The sequence below is a fragment of the Ambystoma mexicanum genome, chromosome 11, assembly GCF_040938575.1.
Source record: "Ambystoma mexicanum isolate Mex_15411 chromosome 11, UKY_AmexF1_1, whole genome shotgun sequence".
In the NCBI taxonomy this organism is placed as follows: Eukaryota; Metazoa; Chordata; class Amphibia; order Caudata; family Ambystomatidae; genus Ambystoma; species Ambystoma mexicanum.
Genome location: NC_090934.1, coordinates 919,832,425 through 919,855,909, shown reverse-complemented (window position 1 = coordinate 919,855,909; position 23,485 = coordinate 919,832,425). Strand labels below are relative to the sequence as shown.

At 45.8% G+C, this 23,485-nt stretch overlaps 1 protein-coding gene across 3 annotated transcripts in view; it reads right to left on the bottom strand.

The window, feature by feature from the left end:
* The window catches only part of CHID1 (chitinase domain containing 1), a 1,865,353-nt gene that overhangs the window by 1,557,839 nt on the left and 284,029 nt on the right, over window positions 1-23,485 (bottom strand). For all 3 annotated transcript variants that reach the window (XM_069624010.1, XM_069624012.1, XM_069624011.1), the window contains one exon: window positions 18,853-18,985. In XM_069624010.1, coding sequence (XP_069480111.1) covers window positions 18,853-18,985 — 133 coding nt within the window. The remainder of the gene's footprint in view (window positions 1-18,852; window positions 18,986-23,485) is intronic.

Genomic DNA, 23,485 nt, shown 5'->3' with positions numbered 1-23,485 from the left:
AAAGGCCAAACACTGTGGCAGTGAGCAGCAGACTCTTAACAAAGACGACTCTGGGACATTCATCAGATAGCAGAATAGCAATAAAAGGGAAGGTACAAGAGAGGAAGTCTAATGAGAGGCTGTAACATTTAGAGAATCAGATTACATACGTTTGAGAAAAGTAGGTAGGGTGCTATCCCCACAGCTGACTATGATACAGTCACTATTAGATTGTGAGCACCAGTCGCTCTGATCTATCCTGCGGGTGATGATTAAGTCCAAGCGTCTAACCACCCCATGTCCTGTTCTTTGACGTAACCAAGCTAGAACATTGTTACGCAAGGCTTCTTTAGATTCTTTATCTTCAATCTTCTGGACATTGGTTATAATAACGTTTCTTTGGTCCATTACAAAATCATATAAATTCACGTCCTTTATTTTTGGCATTTGTAACTTATTCTGCTGTAAATTCCAAGAGAGTGTTCTCTTCAATTTAGAGTTCAAGATTGTTGGCTGATTTTCCTCTTTGTGTGCAGTATTCGACTCACGTCGCGGCACCAAGGGAAGACTTTCCAATGGACCATCTATATTGGGAATAGGTACCTTTTCCTTACAACCCACGACTGATCCAATAGGTTGAAGTGAGTCCTTACTATCCCAGTCAGTTTGGGTCCCTTGGTCCGTTACTTCCTTTTGAATAGTGGCTTGGCAGGAAGCATTCACGAAAGAGGACTGTGGCAGGACACCTGTAAAAGTGAACCTGTGCGTCTGGGAGGCGGTATTCACCGTAGGTAGCAGTGGGCTCGATGCCCAGTTATTCAGAGCCTCTGCCAATATGCCAAGGTCAAATGGGTCTTTACATGCAAAAAGTTATTTGGCAATATTAGCCATGTGCTCAGACCACTGGGAAGGACCAATGGAGAGGCCTATGGGTTCCAATTGAGGTGAATTAGGCATAGCTCCCCCTTGAAGAGTGGGGTATTGTGTGATTGGAGGTACCTCCGTTGTTGCCAAGTGTGGAACATCAGTGGACAATAGTGGCGTCAGATGGACTTTAGGGCCAATTTTTTGCATATTGGCTTGGGGTACTTGTACCTTATCATCTTTCCTCACAGAAGGACTATCTAGAGCCTGTGTTAATCCTGATGCTTTATGCATGGAGGCAGGGTCTTCATGTAAATCCATTTTTTAGCAGGGAGTTTGCTCTGCTTACCAAGCACTCGCAATCTCCTACGCTCACTGAGAGCTGCGACCTCCAGCCCCCGAACCCTATAATAATTGGGGATAAGGCCATGGTGTCTGCTGTACCCCGCAGGGCTCGTTTGGATCTAGAGCTAGCCCCAGGCTTCTTGGGGTCTGTCACCCTAGTACTCATGTAAGGCTATAATACAAATTAGGCGGTTATCAGAAAAGGGACCGAAGTCAACCCTCTGACAGCAAACTGGCAAAATTAGCGGACTCTTACCACATCAGGAGGCGCCCTGCAGCCTCTCTGATCCCGGTCAGCGCTCTTCCGCGTCCTCTCCAACCGTATAGAGATCTGCTGCAGCCGTGCCTGAGATGCGAGGTGGGATAACAGGATGCAAAGCGAGGGTAGTGCTCCCTAGGATCACAGCGCCCCCATGTCTCACCACAGAAAGGCGAACCGCCGCCAGCAATGCAGCAACATGCAGCAGACCGCCGACGAGAGAGGAGAAGATTAGAGGAAGGAACCTAGCAGGAAGCCGAGTCAAGCCGCACGGTCTGCCTACCGCCGCTTCCGACCCGCCTTACTGCTTACTTTGTAACTTCTGAAACTTCCCGATCCTAACCCTGGGGGTGGTGTACTGCGGGAGGATCACCTGGGAGGAGATCGGGCCCAGGGTGGTGAGGAGATTCTGTGGGATGAGACACACTATTTTTCCTCTGGAAGGAAGAATCATCCCAAGGTACCTAAAGAGGAAATAGCGTATTGGTATTTTAATGCGAGGGCGGTGAAGAGGGAGAGGAGCACCCCAATCACATGAATTGGGGTAAACTGCCGAGACGTATTACAGAAACACGTACAGGAATCAGTCTAATTACTGCAAGGAGTTTGGACACTGGAAAGCAGAGTGCCCATGTCAGCCTCAGTATGACGGTCGAGATGTAGAATGACTAGGTTGCAGCTCCACTGACATCACTTCAGACAAATAGTTAGGATTGCAAACGGGTCTCTGAACATGTTGTGCCACTTATACCGATTGATTCCATTGCCCTCTGCGTTTGGTCAAAAGATTTCAGGTGTGGTTGACAGCAGGAGCATCACGCTCAACACCAAAAGCCTCTGAGTTTCCACAAATGATGCATTCTGATGAAATACCTGATGCTGTAGGTATAGGGGGTACCCCAATACCCCATCCTGTGTCTGCCCCACGTATGGTCATGATGGGCCCAATTTCTGACCAACATGCATTCTTGCTGATGTGGAATATTTTGACCCACTCAGTTGTGCTAAGCTACATCACTTTGCTGCATTGGTGCAAGAAACAGCACAAAATGGCTTTGCTGACTTTGTGCGTGCAAAGATCTCGAAATCGCGTGTTTGTAACAACCAGAAAATGAATGCACTGCCCTGCCAACCCACATTTCAGGTGGGGTGGAACACAGTACTCACTGCAGGAGTATGCCAGTGAGCTCTGCAACATTTTACATGGAGCGAAGTGAAAGAGGCAGCATTACATTGCTGAAAACCCAAAATGCCTCTTTAAAATGTCATCTTTTTCAACCTTCAAAGTGCTGTTTGGCGCTAAATTCATCGATTCCTCCTGAACCACTGTGATTAAATGGCCCTGCAATGCCCAGGATCATTCCTTGTGTCTCAGAGGAACCGGGCCTCATTTTAATGACAGCTACTGTCAAAAGTATTTTTGTAGAATCAACCAGGTGTTTTCATTTTACACGGTCAAACACAGCTATTTCTTTCCAACAGTATCAATAATCAGCTGTCCAGAGAAAGACTCTAAACAGATGCCTGATACATGTATCCATGCTGCAAAGAACTCCAGCACTCAAGGAAAGGACTAGAGCTGCCCAAATTGTGTATTTGCTGCAGATGGAAACCGAATTTAAAGAAATAAGTTAAATGTGCTTTTTCTTGAATGAAGAGCAAAATCGCCTATTTTAAAATATTTTGTTGTGTAAAGGCTTGATTATTTAAAAATGTAAAAGGATTTGCTACTGTTAAACATCCACCTATAAACTGTTTTAATTCTATAGGTTTCAAGTCAAGATTTAAAAGGTGAAAATCAAAGCTAAAACCCAGGCTGAGTTGGCAAACTATATAAAAAAAACCTGCTCTGCAAGTTGCTGGCCCTGAGAAAGGGCGACACCTCAAACTGCTAGGCACAGGAAAGTCTAATTGCTAGATTGGAGGCTTTGAATACCCAGGACAAAGGGACTTCCCAAGTCGCAACAGACATTCGTCTTTGCCCCAGGTTAGGACAATAGCAGGCTATGATTCTCACTCTTCAAGTGGGAGGGGCAAGAAACGTCAATCAAAAGAGAGGCCCCTCATCCTGCTTCAAAGTAATTGACATTTGCTTGCATTTGAAAGAAAGAAAAAAAACCTGCTTAGTGTCAATAGACTTCCTGTTGGTTTGTAACTGAACTTTCAAGACATTTAACTTTGCAGCAAGAATGAGGAAAAATGTGAAAAGTGCATAATTCTAAATCTAATTTCATGCTATTCATTTTAAAACTTGGTAGAACTTATTACTGCATAAGGAACATAAGTTATAAAGAATGACCGATTGCGCAGAAAGTGTTAATGTTGCGAATATAACAGTTGGTACACATGTCCCAGGGTTAATTGCGATCTATGTACAAAGTTGGGAAAGTTAAGGCCAAATCTTTCATTGTTAAAATTGCCAAAATGTAGCAGAAAGGCAAAACGGGTCCCACAGACTTGGGGTTTGGATTGAAATGTGACCCACAAAATATGTAACCTGTGCATCTGATTTTCTCAGATGTTATAACTATATAAATATGAATTCGTGGAGAAATTAGATTTTGATCCCAGTAGCTAGGGGAGGTTTCTAGACATTGAAAAGTAACACCATGAACATGACATCATTTTCTGTGATCCATTCAGTGAAGAGCAAGGCAGAAACTATGCTCTTGCCCAATCCCAGCATTATGGGTGTGGACAGTAAGCCTGCCCCTGCCATATACTTTAGTGATGTCATTTGGCATGATAGATAAGGGAACCTGACAGCACACAAAGACACCGATTCCTGACTTTCTTCCCGATTTCGTGTGTGGCGTCATGTTCCTGAGTTCTTCATCTTATTTGTTCCTGATTCCTTCATCCTGCTTATCCTGATTCCAGAATTTTACTGCAAAGCCAAGGCCTCTGCATTGCTGAACCCCTTTTCAGGTAGGCCTCAAATTCTGAAGCAGTCCCAAAAACCCACGGGAAGCATCTTGATCCAGTCTGGCTTGCTACTACTAAATGAATGCCTGCTGAAAACTCACCATCCCACTGATCTCCAGTCTCCAAGTTGAGTGCAGTCCGGTGACCAGAACCGCCCAGCTGACCCTGTTCCACCAGATTTGCCCGGCTGTCCTTAGTTAGAGCCGATCCGTGTGATGACCAGAACCCTTGACGGTCCAAAATCCTAAATTAAAGTGGACTGTAAGTATTGATAGGAGGCATAGAAAATCATAGCATACCTTGCCTTTCTTTGTTCCATCCCCATATCCAAGTGATCCAATCCTCATCCTGATCACTGTAATATTGTCACAATCATTCTTGAAACCCTGCCTTTGATTCTTTCCACTAGTGCTAACTTCTTTAAATAATTTTGTCTTGTGAAATCCTAAACCCTCAAACCTCCCTCTAGTAATCGGACTGGGTCCACCAGGGCGGGTGTGGAGGTGCTGGGGTTGGTTCCGCAGATCAACTCTAGAGCTTCCTGTGTTTCAATCTGGTAGCCTAGCTTGAATGCTCTAGTGTATAGTATAACTGTCATTATAAAAATTGATTTCTTTTCTCTTTTTCGTGCCTTTATTTTGCAAAAACGCCTCTCATTCAACATTGCATAACTCACTCGGTTTAATAGCTAGAGACCTAATTTCAACTCTGGAGTATACTTAAGACGTATAGCTACATCCCAACCTAAAAACTGCACTCAGCCATTTTTCTTAAAAACCGTTTGGTTAATTTTAGGCGGTAATCTGAACATTTTGCAAAGTGATTTTTGTTTTACATTAATTTCAACCTTCCATTAAGATTTAAGTAGTGTTTACTTTTGCTCAAACTATAGCTCATGATTATTAGTATCTTTCCAATGTTGCTCCCATAAAGATTTGTATTGATTTAAGGATTTTTGCACAAATTCATGGTTTTACCCAGCCATTTCCGAAATGTCATTTTAAAGTGTAAGATTTCAAACCTGTTTTTCTCTCTTGTTTGGGATGGGAAGATTGCATTCAAATTCTGTTTGCTGTTCTTTATTCCCAATTACCTGCTACTTCCTTATATCTAACTAGAATTGCTCATTTGTGGGTTGAGGAATATTGCAGGGGGAAATTCTAACTTAAGTGCTATCTTTGCCAACAAGCCAAAAGTGTTCTTTTCTCTGGTGTTTTCCTTCTGTGTTGCTAAAGAGTGAATTTAAGTGCATTACATACCTTTTTATCTGTTATTGTCACCACATTGGTGATTGCTGGTCCCTATTAAAAAGTATGTTTTATTTGAATTTTAAATAAATAAATATTACCTTTACCAACCAGCCTGATTGTAACGCTCACCTGATTCCCGCAGAGGCGCCGGTCTTGACTGGGTGAATGCCGTATCTTCAAAGGTGATGTGTAACCCACGGTTGGCTCTTTGGGCTGGACCTCTGTGCACTGTATGTCTGACTCGAAGAGTAAGATGTCTTAGGTAAGTGAACGCCGAGCTCTCCATCTTCCTCGGGGCAGGGTGCCGTAACCAGTTTCTTCACTGGATAAGGGTGCAGGGCTCTTGACCTCAGAGGACTGCTGTCCGTCGTTAACTGCACGAACGGTAAGTTCTGGGCACTTCAAATGTCTTAAAAGTCTTTTGTAATGATATCTCTTGTTTTGCAGGGTTCCGGCGATGGCGGATGGCGGGCTGATGAGAGTTGAGGATCGAACCCGCGTGAGGAATAGAAGCGCCTGGAAGCACGTAAGTAAGCGCTTGTAGCCTGCTTCACGATGCGCACTAACTGTCCCTTTTATCTTGCAGGTACAAGTTGGGAGCTTTAGAGAAGCTGAAGGGTGCTGGAATACCCACTGGATTCGGCATGGGAAGGAGTAATGGCACGTGAGTAATAAAGTTGCCCAATGTCTTTAAAGGCACCTTCTTTTTTCTTTCAGATGCGGGATGCAGCGCCGAAGGCCTCCGGAGCGTGCGAAGAGCTGGTAAGCTTTTGTCTTTCAGATGCCGGAATGCAGTGCGAAGACCTCCGGAGCATGCGAAGAGTAGGTAAGCCTTTGTCTTTCAGATGCCGGAATGCAGCGCGAGGCGTTGGAGACAGCCGATGGACCAGGTAAGAGATGCGCTGCCACTGAAGACCGTAGTGCTAACCTGTTCTTTCTTTGTCTTTACAGGTGCTGCTGAAGACTGGATTCCAGGATGGTAAGCCTTTGTTCCCTTAGGCCCAGGATCAGAAGCAGAAGACACGATGAGTGTTCTGCTGCAGAGAATGCAGAATAACGCAAAGCAAGATTCATCCATCGGGTGTGGTTTAAATAGCCTCCTGTAGTGCTTAGGTGTCTCCTTCCACAGCCACGCCTAGGTAAGAAAAGAGTTCCTGCTTTCCAGAAGAGTTCCAGTGTTCTGAACCTAGGGAGTGGCTCCTGCCCCACCCAACAGGAAAAGTAGTCCCAAACAGAAGAGGATCAGGGGTTCAACTGGCAGGTAAGTAAGCAGCATGGTCTGCTGCAGGTAAGTCCACCCAAGCATTATGAGCCCGGCGCTTCCAGCGTTGGGACTGGGCATCTTTATGAGCCTGGTGCCACTGGCGCCAGGACAGGGTCCAAAAGGTCCCAATTGGGACTGGCTGGCACTCGGAACCGGGGTTATGGGTCTGCTTCCAAGGGAGTCGGGCAAGTCCTGATCTTTTGGAAGCAGAGATCATGACACTGATTCCTGGTCCATTGTGACCAGGGGCATTTGAGAAGTGGTGTGATATGAGTGATATATCACTCAAAATATTGAACCAATAGACATAATAAAATAAGCATTTCAGCTGTGCGCTGCATACTAGGCTGAGACCAGGGTGTATCGCCTGATTGAAATACTTAACACTGCGTCCCTATTCTCCCCCAAATTTGTTTGGAATAAATGTATTGTCTAATGTAAGTTGCTCTATTCACTATTGCCCTTATGGTGTACACCTTGATATCCCTTCTCACAGAGAGCATGAGGCATTGGCAGCATACAGGAAATTACCCATTCAGATTCTGAAGACCAAGCCGACACTCCCTGATCACGACAGGCACTTTTGGATCTAGTCCCGGCCCAGGTATGGTCAACCCATGAAAATGACACTGGTTATATGGCTAATGCCAAACCAGTAAAAATCACTCTGAATCCTGCCAAACCCCTGCCATGTGTACCTAATTTTCCTATTTCCTGACAAGCTGAAGAAGGTAATCGTCCTGTAATAGAATCCCTTCTCCAACAAGGTATTATCATACCAATGCGCTGTCCCTGCAATTGCCCAGAAAAAAAACAGATAAAAAGGTTCATTGTTTTATTCAGCACTTGCGTGCAGTTAATACAGCCATGCTACCAGATTTTCCTGTTGTACTTAACCCGGCTATTATCCTCTAATGCATTTCCTACACAGCCAATTATTTCACAGTTGCAGATTTGTGTTCAACATTTTTCTCCATACCTATACCACGTGGCACAGCCAGTGTTTGTTCAAATGTACTCATACATTCACGCAATATATGTTCACTTGTCTTCCAATGGGATATGTAGAGAACTCTTCCCTATTCTCCCAAATTTTGAAGAAAGATCTTGACTCGGTTCAGTTCCCAGGAGGGTCAACGTTGGTGCATACATAGACGATCTGCTCCTAGCCTCCCCTTCCATGGAATCATTTGAGGAAGACGCTCTCATTCTGTTGACCGCGCTTGCTGAAAAAAGGTCACAAGGCATCTAAAGACAAGCTACAGTTGTGCCCCGTGTCCAATACCTGGGCTATAGGATTTCAGTTGGGGAAAGCCATCTATCCCAATATCGGATTACAGTGATCCAAGAAGTTCCCCAAGTCCCAGAGCAGAACACAGATGAGAGGGTTCCTCGGGATGGTCAGTTACTGCAGAGAGTGGGTCCCGGGATATGCAACTATAGTTAAGCCCCTTCAAATCCTCATGCACATTTTGATCCCCGAGCCTCTGCCATGGCCTCAGGAAGCCGAACATGCCATTGTCACCATTAAACAAGCACTCACAACAGCTCTGCTTTAGGTTTGCTGGAGTATATTAAGTCCTTTGTGCTGCACTGCGACGAGTGCAACAGGTCTGTTCAAGATGTGTTGACCCAATTACAAAGTGATAAACATCGGCCCATATCCTATCATAGTGTAGCCTTTGATCCAGGAGCCGCAGGACTCCCAGCTTGTCTGCAAGCCGTCACTGCTGCTGCTTTGTTGATAGAAAAGAAGGATTCATTGGTACAAGGTCATCCTGTCATGATTGCAGTTCCCCATGCCGTATTGCCATTACTGCTTAAAGGGAAAACAACATGTATCCAACTCCCAACTCACCCAATGTGAAAAGTCACTAATTTCTGCCCCTAATGTAACTTTGAACAAATGTTCAGTCCTGACCCCTGCTTCTTTGCCGTCAACCCCGCAGGAGGGGCAACAGCATGGCTATCAGATTGTTGTAGAAACACTTACACAACCCGAGCCGATTTATCAGATGTTCCACTGTTGAACCCTGATCTGATCCTCTTCACTCTTGCATCTGTGTCCCAGAAACTGGGGAATTGGTCGCTGGTTATTCTGTGTATTCCCATGCTGTTTTAGAAACATATCAATTGCCCATGGCCAAATCTGCACAGGTCGCCAAACTCAAAGCCCTCACCCATGCCTTTGTCCGGTTTAGTCATGATCTGTACAGACTCATATATGCTCATAGGGTTGTGCACAACTTCAATGTCCTTTGGAAGCAAAATGGAAATTTAACATCCACAAGAAACCCGATAAGGAATGGAAAATATGCGTCAGCTTTATAGAATGCATTGTTACTCCCTGCAGCTTTAGCAATTGTTAAATGTAAAGGATGTGGTCCCTTCCAGACATTCACAGCAGAAGGAAATACACTAGCAGATAGTGTAGCTCGCTCAGCAGCCTTAAACAGGCCCCTGGCTCCTAATGTTGTTCTGGTTTCTGTTGCAGTCCTACAATAGCCGATCGCTTCCATTTTCAGTCTGGCAAACCTTCAAGACCGACCACCCTAATCATAAAAGGTGAACTGGACCCAACGTTATTTAAGTTGGGAGTAGATTCCTTGTGGCCTACCCCAGATAGCCACCTGTTGGCACCCAATGGTCTGTGAAGCTCATGGCTTACCCTATTCAGGTAAAAAAGCAGATTACTGTATTGAATCGAGATTTGATGGCCCCTGGTTTCGTATCTATGGCTCAAGTTTATTGTGGAAACTGTGATACATGTCGTAACACACAATATTGGGAAAGCAGTACTCATGAGGCTGTCTCTGTGTCCAGTGCCAGAGGGTCCCTTCCAGCACGTGCAGACAGGCTGCATGCAGTTCCCCACTTGCATGAATTGTACTTATCGTTTAGTCCTGGTTGGTGTATTCTCTGGGTGGGAAGAGGCCTACCCATGTAAGAAGGCAGACGCTATTACAGTGGCAAAAAAGTTGGTGGCAGAGTTTATTCCACGATTTGGACTATCCGTTAGCATAGACAATGACCAAGGCACCCATTTTACTGGTCGGGTTATTAAAGAAGTATGCAAAACCCGAGGAACAGCTCAGGAGTTACACTACACTTATCACCACTAGACTAGCGCACATGTAGAACGCTACAACAGGGACCTTAAGTTGAGGGTGTGTAAAGAGACAAGGTTGAAAGGGCCCCAAGCACTGCCCCTGGCTCTAAGCAAATTGTCGGTACACAAAATCCTCACAGGTTGATCCATGAGAATGGAAACTACACCACCAGCAGTCCCCCACATACAAAGTTTTCCTTTAGAGGATGATACATTACTTCAATGCTGTTGCATGTTGATTAAAACTGTTCTATCTCTCCACACTCTAGTCCGTGAAGCCCTGCCTAAACCAGCTCCTCTATCCGGTCACCCTCTACAGTCAGGAGATTTGGTCCTGGTGAATGCCCATCAGTGGAAATCTGCACTCCAGCCCAGGTGGCACAGCCCATTCCAGGTTCTCCTAATTCCGAACACTTTAGTTAAATGTGCTGGGATCCCGGCCTAAATTCTTGCAGCACATTACCACCCTAGCCGATGACATCACCTCCACTGCAACCGTTCTTCCTCAGTTTAGCCCCAGTGACACGGCCGGTCATTTGCCGGTCATTTGCTGATGTCAGACCCTTCCAGCACAGCATTGCCAGTACCAGAGGATGAGGGTAGAGCCTTCAAATGCCCAGTATGATCACCTGCTGACCAGGACCCACAGCTTCACAACCTCTTCCACACTGTGAGGTACTCCTTCCAAGGCTCCTTTGTCAGTCCGTCAAAGCCCCTGAGGGCATAATCCCGATTCAGGCCCCACTTCTAGCATACCACCTTCTGGATCTCACAACGCTACCCCCCAAAAGGTACGCTTAGCAATCCTGTGGAAGAGTTCCAGAGAACCAGTATCTCTGAAAAAAACCAGTAACTGGCCAGATCACTCGTCCCTGGATTTGTCCGCTCAACGACGATGAATCCCCTCTGAGGTGGCAGTGCACTGGATAAGAGTGGAGGCCACCACTGTTACTCACCAAGAGTTGCAAATTATGGCCCCTGCTGCTACCACCTGTTGGTCATTCTTTTCGTTTTAATGACCGTTATATGCATGCGGCTCTGGTATTTTGGATACCTTTAGTTGGAACTTTTATTTGGAACTTTCGATTATGAACTTTGTTTAGTACCTGATTTTTGTTGGAACTTTTAACAGTGACATTTACCTTGCAGCAACTTCATCGAGACTATAAAACTTTGAACTGAAAGCTCTGGCTTGGCAAGTTTATATAACTTGTGCCCTGTGCCCCGCGCATCGCCGGCCCTGATGAACTGAACAGAGCTGTGTCTTTAAGCCACAAACTCTAGCGCTGGGGCCAGGACCTGACTCTTGAATCTGGATATTTGAGGATTGATCCTAATGTACACTATATCTGGCTATAACTTATTATCGTAATTGTCAGAATACTGATATATTATCATTTCACTGCGACTGCTGCTTTCCGTACAACAGGTCATGAAAATGATGGTCTCTCTGCACATCCCTGGGTTGACAGTGAAAACACTTACCTCTCCTGGCGGTATGCCTGCATTCTTCATCTTACTGACTACTGGGTTTGTGCCCATCTACCTCATGGCCTATCCTCGAAGCTCCCTATTGCATCCATCCCCTTCCAGTGGGGGGATGTTTCTTTTTAACCTAGGGTGATCACCCAATCCCAAGTCCCAGGACTCTGTAGAGATGTACATTCCCACCTGGTTTTTACTGGTCCTATGAATTTTTTTCAAGTTCAGACCAAATACGTATCAAGCCAACAGCACTCCACCTCCCACCAGCAAAAGGCCTTGCATGCTATACCAACCCAGGTCCTTTGTTCATGGGAACTAGCAAGTGCCATTACTACATGTCCACCAACTCCAGTGTAGTGATCAATAATGTCACATTTGCCTTTGATCTTAATTTTTCATTTTTACCATCCAGGTATGCTATGTATTCCTTAACTTATTTCATTTTTGGAGATAAGGCTTATCCCTTGCTGCCCATTAACTGGGGAGGGAGTTGTTACATGGGATTTGTTCTGCCTGCAGTGCATCATGCCGCCACATTTTCAGCACAGCCCCGTCCCAGGAGAAGCACTGCCTGGGAAGATTTTGTTTCTGCAGTAGGATATCTCATACCAGCCCTTGAGAGTAAGATAAACAGAGACCACCTTATCCAATTGTCACGGATAGTAGAGGATATTGCTAATGCCAATCGCATAATGTGCTCCTTGACCTTATCATCCAGAGAACCATCCGAACCATGGTGCTTTAGAGCCAAGTGGCTTTAGATCTTCACAAGGAGGTGTCAGCAACTTCCTCAAAAGTGAGTGCTGCACTTTCATACACAGGGTCGCAAGTAATATTACTGATATTGTTACGCACATTCACCACACTGCAAGCTTCCTTTGTCATGAAACCACACCACCGCCCCCTTTGGACCTCCTGGTCCATACAACGTGCCAGAATGCCTTCCACCCCCTCCCAATATGGTGGACGCTGCTCTCTGATCAGCGGTGTAGTTTTCTAGCTAGGCTAGATAAGCGCCCAGTCCCTGCGGTTCGGCGCGTGTCAATGTGCTCACAATCCTAGGCTGATTGCTGTTTCCCAGTGCTCGTTCAGAGAAACTCTCCTTGTTTCCACTGTGCCCCTGCGGTACTCCTTCCAGGACTGCTCCGGCGGTTTCCATTAGACCGCTTACATCCGCTCCAGGATATCCCAAGTCTTCCGGATCCTTAACCGTGGCATGTTCCACTTCCTCCACGGTACTCCTTCCAAGACTGCTCCCGCGGTTGCCCTTAGACCACTTACCTCTGCTCCAAGATATCCAAAGTCTTCCGGATCCTTGACCTCTGCCGCTTCACGCCACCTCCCCCGATACTCCTTCCAGGACTGATCTTCCGCGGTTGCCTTTGCACCGCCCCTGAACTCCGTGCTTCTGGCCATTACTACCGTCAGAGTGGCATCAGAAGCCCGTCCTTACCTCCACAAGACCCGCACCTCCAAGAAACACGGACAGCCAGAGTCTGCAAAGAGAAAGTTCACAAAGCCTCAACAGGTGAGTCCACAATCAAGTTGTGACATCCTTCACACTAGTCCAGAGGCATCCAGGACCTTTGGATCTTGGTTTGTGGGTCTATTGGGACCTCTGGATGCATCTATTGGTCAGATCTTACTCATAGCGCCACTCATGATTCTAAGGCTGTTCTGTCTGATGATGGCTTGTTAGTGTCTCTGTTATCGAGCATGTGCCACCTGCTCTGAAGTCTGTCAGACTGCCCAAGTACTTAATAATAGGTTATGATATGCCTAGATGTGATGTTTGTTACCCGAAAGATGTATGAAATGAGACTGGAAAGAAAGTCTCATAGGAGTGGACTGTGGGAGGAAAGTCTGGAACTGCTGCATTATAATATTAAGTGGTGTAAAGGAAGCATGGTATCACAAGTAGGACACTGACACAAAATATACAATTTCAAAACCTTTATAACATTTGTGGGGTTTGGAAAAATGTGCCCTATAGCTAGGAAGGAAGAAGTCTTTACCATCAAATAATAAAGAAAACCGTCCTAGTCAGTTTCAGTCAAATCAAACTAGCCTATACTAACACCACCCAAGGCCTGCCCTATCTCTTATACAAAAAGTGTGTTGTGGGGAATATGTATGCAATACAAAAAGTATTATAGTATTTAAGTGTTATAACAAAAAGGATACAAATGCCTGAGTCAGCTCTCCTCCCCACGTTGGACAGCACAGAGTAAGGCGGCCCCCATACACAGGATGACGCACTCTGGCTCAGGTTCTCAAAACAAAGGCAGTTCAAAACATGGATCGAAGCCTGTCTGGCCTATCATGTTAAAGTCTCTATTTCAGATCTCAAAAGTTATTTTTCAGTTCAACAAACAGTTCACATTTCAACAGAAAAATGCACGTAGGTCTCCCTCCGTCAAGCTCGGACCTCTCAATCACGGCACTTGCAGGGGTTCCCTTCCCCAAGCTCAATTCACATTATTTAGGGGTTCCCTTCCCCTAACTTATCACACTTCCGGTCGGGCTTTGAACTTTTCCTGATGTCGAAGACGTTCAAATGTACCGGGTTTTTGCTATAGACCTCCACAGAACTACTTCGACTTCAGCTCAGACTCTTGTTTCATTTGCCTCAGTGTCTCTTGGTCTGGGTAGTTCATTATCATAAGCACAGAAGTTCAACATTCACCTTTTCACTTCCCCTTTTTGCCGGGGTTAATCTTGATCATTATGTATTTGAGTTCATTCACTTTGTTGCTTTATAACAAAACCTTTCACCTTTCGTGGAGACTTTCGAGTGGGCTACTTCCTTTTGCCGGACAACTCTGCTATTCTGTATCACTGTCTTCACAGTTATCAGTAATTTAAAGTTCACCACAGATCTGCCTTCCTTCACGTCTCATCCACATGCGTGCAGCCTTCAATTGAGAGATAAACTGTTGCAACTTCAAGCTTTCTTAAAACACACACCGGCCTATCATGTTACTCACCAACTCACCAGCTGTGTGCCTTCCTTTCTTGTCATTGCAGCTTTATTTCACAAGTCAAGGTTACTACCACAAGCTTGGCCTCGCCTCCCCAACTCTGTTGTTCACCCGGGAGGGTCGCTGGTGCCTTTGAAACACAATGGAGTCTTCTTGTCTAGGATTTGGCCTTCTCTGCATATCTTTCATGGCTCTTTGGAGGCAACAACCTCTTGCAGTGATCTCCTGGGTTTCTTTACCATTTTCTCTCATCCCTCTGTCGACCTCTCTGCTCCAGTAGGTTCTGCCTTTTATCCGTGTGGGGAGAGCTAATGGGGGGTCAGATGTATGTGGTTAAAGTCAAGTGCCTGACTTTGCCTGACCCGATTAGCGAGACATGTCCAATGAGAAATGCAAGGGTTAGTCTATCTGCCGCCCTCTTCCTCAGCCCAGTGTTTGTGCAGAGAGGGGGTTGGAGGGAGTTGGAGCATTAGAGAATCCTACTATTGGTGGTCTCAACCCATTCACCGAAGACCCCTCATCCCGGTGATCCTCCTGCACTCGTCCACCCCCAGGGGCTGGATCCTTGTGCCCTGGCCATCTGAGAGAGAGATTCCCAGGGACTAGTAGGTAAGACACCCTTTGGTTTCTCACAGTAGGTACTGCATACTGTCATATTTAAACATTGCTTATTGCCCATGCGAGGTGAGGCTTTAGGCATTACTGCGCATTTTCTTGCAATGAAGGTTCTTCACCTACCGTGTAGCTATGCTCGCATTCACATCTCTCGCTTCTGATGTGTTTTCCTTTTGGCATTTGTAAACATGCTTTAAGCTCCTGGTTTCTTAGGAAAAGTGGCTTTAGCAGGCGAAAGTCATCATACTGTAAAACAAGCCTGCCTACTTCAGACCATATGTGAACCTTTGAGGAGTATATTCAGCTCAACTAATGTATCACTTTGCATCACAGACTTGCATAGTGGGGCTTTGTTCCCTGCCTGTAACATTGATTCAGTAGGATTTCTTGCCCTGTCTGGACCTCCCCTTCCATTGAAATACATGTATTCCTTTGGGTAGAAGAGAACGCTGCACAGAAGAGGGGGAGAGGGGCCTCACAGGCATCAAAGTCTCGTACTGTCATTGGTTTGTTGCTTGCTTTTTACTAATAAATGTTCACCAATCCACCGGGATAGTCAGTGGGCATTTTTTCCACGACTAAACCATCCAGACTGATTTGATGGTTTGAAATGTACCAGTTGAGCACAGTAGCATTTGGCATTTTCCTAGCACGACTCAGAAAAGCTCACTTCTGCTTGCTATTTTGGTACAGATATTGTGTTCAGTTAAACTATCTCTAATAACAGATTTGTCTTATCGTGATTCTCTGCCCTAAATGAGAGGCTTGGCTTCTCAGCTTAGTTTGGGCTCTCTGGCCATTCAGCCCATTGAACTATCTGCTGGCGCTTATCCCCACCTGGGATCATTATTTTGGGATCACGTTTGCAGGGTGTTCCTATTCGTCTTGTCTCCGTTAGCCACACATGGGCCCTCTAGCCTGTCTCAGTTCCTTGTAATTCTCATGCATCCATACGTTACTGGATCGTTCAACCCAGCGTGGGCTGGTCAGCCGCACTAGACTTGTAGGTTGCACATTTTCCACCCCCTCCATGTGATGCTGGGCTTCTCAACCATGCTTTGGTGCTCCAGCATCACTGGCTATGTGGGTTGCTTACTATTTTTGCCCCCTCATCGGGTGCTTCAGAGCTTTACCACCCTCCTCCCTTCTCTCTGGGCTAGCCACTTACCTGAATTCTGATGGTGTTGCTCTTCAGGAGAGGCGGCTGCGGCACTGCGGTTCCTTGGTCCTAACCGTCATTGCAGAGGTTCATCGTCTTGGCGACGTTGCTCATGAATGCCGGTGCGCTGCGTCTCTGGCTGCTTGACTTCACACTTCAGTAGACATGTGTCCCTTGGGCTGTCCATCCCTCCTGGACTCAGCAATGTTGCGCGGGCTCTGGGATTCCGCCACCCACCACATTCATTAAATGTGGTCCTGCCCACAGGCTATTTTGATCCAGCACTACAGCGCGGGCTTCTGCTGTGCGTGCCTTTGGCTCTCTCCTCCTCTGCATTTGTCTCATCCTTTTACCTTCCTCTTAGCAATGAGACAAGCAATGCCATTGGTCGTGTTTTTGGCAGCATAGGGCCATCAACCAGGCATTGCACAGTTAAAGGCCCCTATATAATATCAATATGTTCAACTCAAATGTATCCAGCAAACAATTAGGGATCTTGTGTTAAGGGAGATGTTACAAACTTTTCACTGGGGGATTCCTCGTCCTCGGGTGGAGCGGGGGGAGGGGAAGACGGGAATCGAGGGGGGTATGACGGAATAACACACTCACGTGGCATGTTTTCCTATGGGAGAGAGTGACCAACTTAAACGTTCACAACATTTGTTACATGGTAGAACTAATTCAGCTCAAACAAACCCTCTTAAAAGAATACATCCGTCACTGGCCCATAATCCAAACCACATAAACGTCTTTGCTAACAAATATGACTTTTTGTAGAAAGGAAAGAATGCAAATAAGTGTGGAACAGCTGTCAGGTCACTCAAATGGAGTATTCACTGCCTGACATGACATCAACGTGCCAATAAGATGCTGTGACATCATTCAGAAAGTGTTTAAAGGACACCACTGGTCAACTAAATAGGCAACTAGAAAGATGAAACAAACCCCACAGACCCCTTAATGCGCAAAGTCCAGAACTAGAAAGGTGTGCGTGTTAAATTGGGCCAGGTCAGATCCGATACTTCAACCATGGACAGCTGTGGAGAGTCCCTGGAGGCAATCACATTGATTTAATCACCTACTTTAACTGACCCAAGAAAAACAGTTAACTTGAGTACAAAAAAAGATTGTTTTAAACGAGTTTAAAATCTAGGGCACACTTTGAAAAACCAGCAAGACAATGAATGGTTCATGAGCAGCGGAGTTGCTAGGGGCGGGGGGGGGGTAAAGGGGCTATAGCCCCTGGTCTTTTGATTGTAGCCCCGGATAGAATCTCAGGAGCTACAGCCAAAAGACTAGCTAGCCCCCAGTCCAGACAGTTCTGACATCAGCGTAGCCCCGGGTCTTTTCCAGATCTAGCAACACCCCTGTTCATGAGAATGTATCTGCACCTCTCTGGACAATTTAAAATCATATGAAATTGATATTTGCATTAGCATGCCTTGACATGTTCAGCCTAAGTGCATGTTTTCGCATTCTCTGTTTAATTCTTGTTTTTCCATGTTGGTTGGAGGTTTGCACACGCTGGTGCATTTGTATGGAAGGGAAGCGTGTTTACAGTCGTGGCTGACGTCAGACGTCCATGGGGCCGGACACCAGCGTTTATTACCTCACTTGTTTTCTGAAAATAAACTCATTCGCATCAATGATTGGTTGGCGAACATATTCCAACTACACTGGTGTGCACTATATAGAGCATTTTAGCAAAGTTGTTGACAAATGGGACAAACAGCACAGGAAGACATAGGAGTTCATTACGAGTCGGGCGGTAAGGGATACCGGGCACCGGTAAGGGGACCGGTGCCGGTAATCCCTTACCGCCCGATTCCGAGGTCCCTTGGAGGGAACCGTAAGGAACGTGTGGTCTGACCACACGTCCCTTATGGGTCCCGCTAAGGGACCAGGGCGCTAATAACGGGCTTGCCATTCGCGAATCCGTTATTAGCACCCCCCCATTCCCATTGAGCCCTACAGGGGCTCAAAGGGAATGGGGAATGGTTTGTTCAATGGGGACCTACCGGTCCCGCCAGGGTCGGACTGCACCGGTAAGTCCCCATTGAACAAGACCGGACTCGGTCACGGTATGGGAGGCAGCAATAGCACCATGGCTACCGCCCATCTCGTAATGACCCCCATATATTTCTGTCCATTCACTTACAGACCACTGTACACAACCCGGGGGTACTACTGTACTTTACAGTGCAGAGCAAGATTAAGTATCTTTATAGGCATTTGCAGTTATAAATTGGTGATACACTGTCAAATCAGAGTTTTTGTGCATGTCGACATGAAAGGAGTAGTCAGTGTAAACATAATGGATGGAAATAGTGGGCTCTGGCTGGCATGTGGACAGGGAGAATAATGCAGTTAGGTGTATGGACGGGCAGAAGGGATGACAACATTACTGTTGGCCAGGGTGATCTATTAGATTTCAATCATAACAACTCGTATTCCTCTGATGCTAGGATCCTCTGCTATAAAGAGAGACTACCAATGATAACACTACAGCTACACCGCCACCTACCGCCCACATACCACTATAACAAAGGCCCATCTCTCTAGTCACCGTGCACCTGTTAGACCTGATGTCAATCTAAGACAAGAGAGCGAAGAGCACCTTGGTCAGCATCGTGTAGCCCCGTCACGTGGAACAGCTCTTTTCCTCTCCTTTTCACCTGCAGCCACACAGGGGAGATCTGGGTGAATTTGACGCCAAACGTTTTGGCAATGTCATAGCCATGGCTGTTCCACTGCAAGAAAAGGAAGAATAAAACCAGAACAAAGGTTAGAAAGGTTTTGGAAAAAGATCCGTTTACTATGCTCCACTGTATGCGCCAAAGGGCAGCACCACATCATCAAAAACGTTCACATGTTGATTTCTGAGCCAGGAAGCAGAACCCAAGCATATTGATCAGCAGGATGTGACACGGGATCAGGGTCATGACCAAAACAATGGGGGAGGCGGTGTGGGTGGTGGGTCCCTTCTCAACCTAGTGCGGCAGGGATACTAAACAAGGTTAGAACAAGCCCTGCCCAGATATGTCAAGTATGAGTTGGCAGGTGACCAATCCCGGAAACCGCCCTCCTCCCCCCACCATGAAAATGTACACTCTGATATCACTCATTGCCTCTAAAAACCTCTCAAAGCAGTTGCTGGCCACTATGCCCTCTATTTTAGAATCACATCTCCCACAATCCACCTGGAAGCAGCCAAGAAAACCTGAACCGGAATACAATGAAGGGAAACGCAGAAATACCACCACTGAAATGGAATTGGAGCCATCACCACGTCCCAACAGTAAACAGCACCCCAGGAAATCAGAAGACTCACCATCCAAGCAAGACAACAAATGTTCAGCCTCTGCCCACAGTAACACAGGTACACATCACACTGTTTGGAAAACTGTGCTGGAACATGGGGAGGGGTTTAGAGGGATTGTATGGATGAGGTCCCAAGGCAAGATGAAGGGGGACAAAGACTAGGCAGAGAACGGACGGCAGAGCTGAGTGGTGGAAGGTTGGAGGCAGAGCTTAGAAAAGGTACGGTATTTCAGAGAGAGTGGTGCCAGTTGTATATCGTGTACATATTTTAGGAATTGTGGAGGGGATGGCAAAAACAAAAATATTTGGCAGATATGGGGACAGAAGAACAGCAAAATAGTTATTTGCCAATTATCTAACCACGTTGGTCATTAAAAGAAGCCCAGATTAGGGTCCAGATCTTCTACTTCCAAAGGCAGCAACTTGGCACTTTACTATATCTCCCCCCACAATTGCCTTCTCTTTTACATGATAAAGAACTTCATGCTGGTGTCCAGTTTATTTCTAAGCATTCCAATATGTGTTAAAATGAGAGCTGAAGCATATGGGGAAAGATTTACCAAAGATGGCCATTTTAGACAAATAGAAAAACCCGGGATTGCTATCAGATTTTTTCCCCAAAATCAAAGGTCACAGAAGAAATCACATAACCCTTAGCCCTTCAATGACTTTGTAGAAAGGGAGAGCAGATGACCATCAACCACAAATGCTGGTCTGTGGATTATTTTAAGCAATATTTGTTGAAAACCGGAGACGGAGACTGCAGCATGTTAATAAAGAGTGGTTGCTAATCGCACCCAGCTATTGATGCTCAGTAAAGGTTCATTCTGGGTACTCGAAAACTAATTCATAATGATTGCACACAAAACCATAGGGATCACACAATTATCATAACAAAATGGTGCCCAGGATTATAGTTCAGACCATGTGGTTAAACATGGCTTCTATTTACCCTCTAGAATAGGAGTCTGCACCCTTTGGCTCGCCAGATGTTTCGGACTACAAATCCCATCAGCCATAGCCAGCATAGTCAATGGTGGGGGATTGTGGGAACTGTAGTCCACAACATCTGGACAGCCACAGGTTGCAGACTCCTGCTTTAGACCACATCTCTCCTCACCGGTTTATGGTATATATTACCCTTTATTCATTTGCCCAAAGTCAAGCAGTTTTGGTCAAATAGGGAACTGTGTTGGATTGCCATTTGGCAAGGGTTGAGAAGACCTGTATTTTCTATTTGTATTAAGAAAATGATGCAGTTAATTGCATTTCTGAAAGGATAATCTGCTGTTCAGATTCCCCTTTCATAAGCTTCACGTCAAAAGCATAGTGTTTATCAGTATCCCGATTTGCAGCACCTGCCCTACTAGTGGCACATAGCAGGTTCAGAGGTCACAGCGGCACATTTGACAGCTGCAGTGACAGCCAAGGCTTTACAGCACTAGTGCTGCATTTAAGATATGCACCCCTGTACCAAAACAATGATGATCATAAATAATCCATGATGGTGGCAGGATAAACAATAAAGTTATGCCTGAGTTAAGGCATAGTGCATGGCACTACTTACGATCATTGCAGCCAAATCCAATTTGATATCGCACATGTGCAGCCCCTCTGAGCCAAGCTCAGCTGTGAAAGGTGAGGTGTATTCGGGCCAGACTGATTGAGCCTGTCAAATGACAGGACAGGAACCTGAATGACCAGGCCTCCTCTTTGATTACTTTGTGAGGGCAGGTAACGCCCTCCGCCAGGGACAGCCACACAACAGACACCTGCCCTGAGCCCAGGACTCAAAGGGAGTAGCCTTTACCACAGTGCTGCATTTCTAAGGCCTTTGTTTCTATTGAGATGGGAAGGGGATGGGGTTAATGTAGCCAGGGAGACATCTGTACAGTTTGGGGAAGATTCTGCCATCTTGGGTCTCTCTGCCTCTCTCCTTCCTGTCCCCTCAAATTTTTCTAGAGCCAAGTACTTTGGGTGGGATGTCAGAAGGGCAAAGTCCACTCATATCAACAGCAGGAATTGGACCTTTAAAGTTGGTTAGCTTTAGTCCAATCACCTGTGGACTTTTTTAAAAGAAGGGGTCTCACAACAGTTCTTTGATTCACTCTGGAACAACACCCGAGAAAGATTAATTTGAACTCCTTTGGGAGAGTTGCACTTTTCAAAGCCCTTGACCACTGAGGTGAAGAAGGAGCAGTGAAACGCAGAGGAGTGTTCTGCCTCCTACCTGCTCTCAGGAAACATTGGGGGTGACTTCTGCTGTCGACCAGGATCTGCCACTCTACACCAGAATCTCTCAATGCTGGGGGAAGCAGACCCCGAAAGCACTCATGTTGTTTTATTATAGTATATCTATTCTTCTAGAACATTGATTGGACATTCCCTTTATTTTAGACTGTTATGCTTTGCTGTTTGGGTTGCTACTGAAATCACATTCACCCCCCTTTTAAGAGCATAGCCTTCCGTCAGCCCACATTACCACAAAAGGCGAAAGATGAATATCTCTTAACCATACCGGTTTTACTTTTATGATTGTTTTGGCTCTTGGTTTGTAACAGTGTGAGGGATGAGTGGACATTATAGCCTCTACCCATCCTTGTACTTTTGCACAGCAGAATCCAATTTATCGCGGGAACATAGGTTAGAACCTGGATGTTCTGGTTCTAAAGTCACCAAGTTTGCTTCTAGGCTGCATTTGTCCCCTTTCTTCTACCCTAAAATCTTTTTTGATGTAACGTAGCACATTATAAAGGTGTTTAGTTTAGTTGAGGGCTCTCCCTGGCTTGTTAAATAATTAAGTTCGAGAACAGGAAGCTAAAGTGATAAGTTTAAGATCACACCATTTTGGCAAAGTAGCAAAGCCAGGATTGCATCCCCATCTTCTGGCTGTCTGCAATTAAGCCATTAAACCACATCCCTTCTTTCATATCTTATTAAGTCTTTTTAGTTTAAACACTTTGCACTTGTGTTCAATGTATTCCTCATCACCTCCACATACCGCAGATAAGCAAACTGGAGGGTGGAGAGATAAAAGCGATTTGGTCAAATCACACAGTTTTCATCAAGTGTGGAAGCCTGGAGGAGAACTCAGATATCGTAGTACCAAAGTTTGCAATTTATTCTCAAGACCTTTTCCTCTCCTTCCTGTCTGATCCTCTCCGCTTTCCTCTTATATGTTCTCCTTTCCTGCGTCTCTGGTCGGTGGGACCACATGGAGATACTGTGGTCATGGGCCTCACAGTATGGACAGATGGCAATGCTGCACCTGGGTATTTTGGGAAATGGGTGGAGGGTGATGGAGGTTTCTATAAAAGAGGATTTGAGCTGTATCTGTGTGTAGAAAGATGGAACTGTGTGCCTAGAGTGTTATGATGCCTGTATGGTATTTCATGTTAAGCAGTATTTTTACAGTGCAACATTCACCATTTCTACAAATCCCTGGCACTAAATGAGGCAAAACAAATGATATTGGCTGATAGGCTGGCTGGTGTGCTGCCCCGTTTTAATCATTTTGATCAGGCTGGGTTTATTCGCAGGCAGAGCACCCATGATAATATTAGGGGAGTGCTGGACCTTGTCGAGATTGCGAGGAGGGACAACCTGGCATTAGGGATTTTGGCATGGATGCCACAAAGGTATTTGATAGGTGTTGTGGCCCTACCTCAGAGAGGTCTCCCAGTTCTTTAGGTTTGGCTCGACTTTTCAACGTTTGGTTCCAACTAATTATCAGGGCCCCTCGACTACGATTTGGGTTAATGAGGAGCACACAGCCCCCTTTCGTATCACCCGTGGGACCAGAGAGGGCTGGCCACTATCGCCTATGTTTGCTCTCATTATGGAACCATTTGCTCAATGGATCAGAAATAACTTGGACATACAGGTATAAGATTTAGGAGGTTGGGGGTCCAGCACAAGATTCCGCGTAT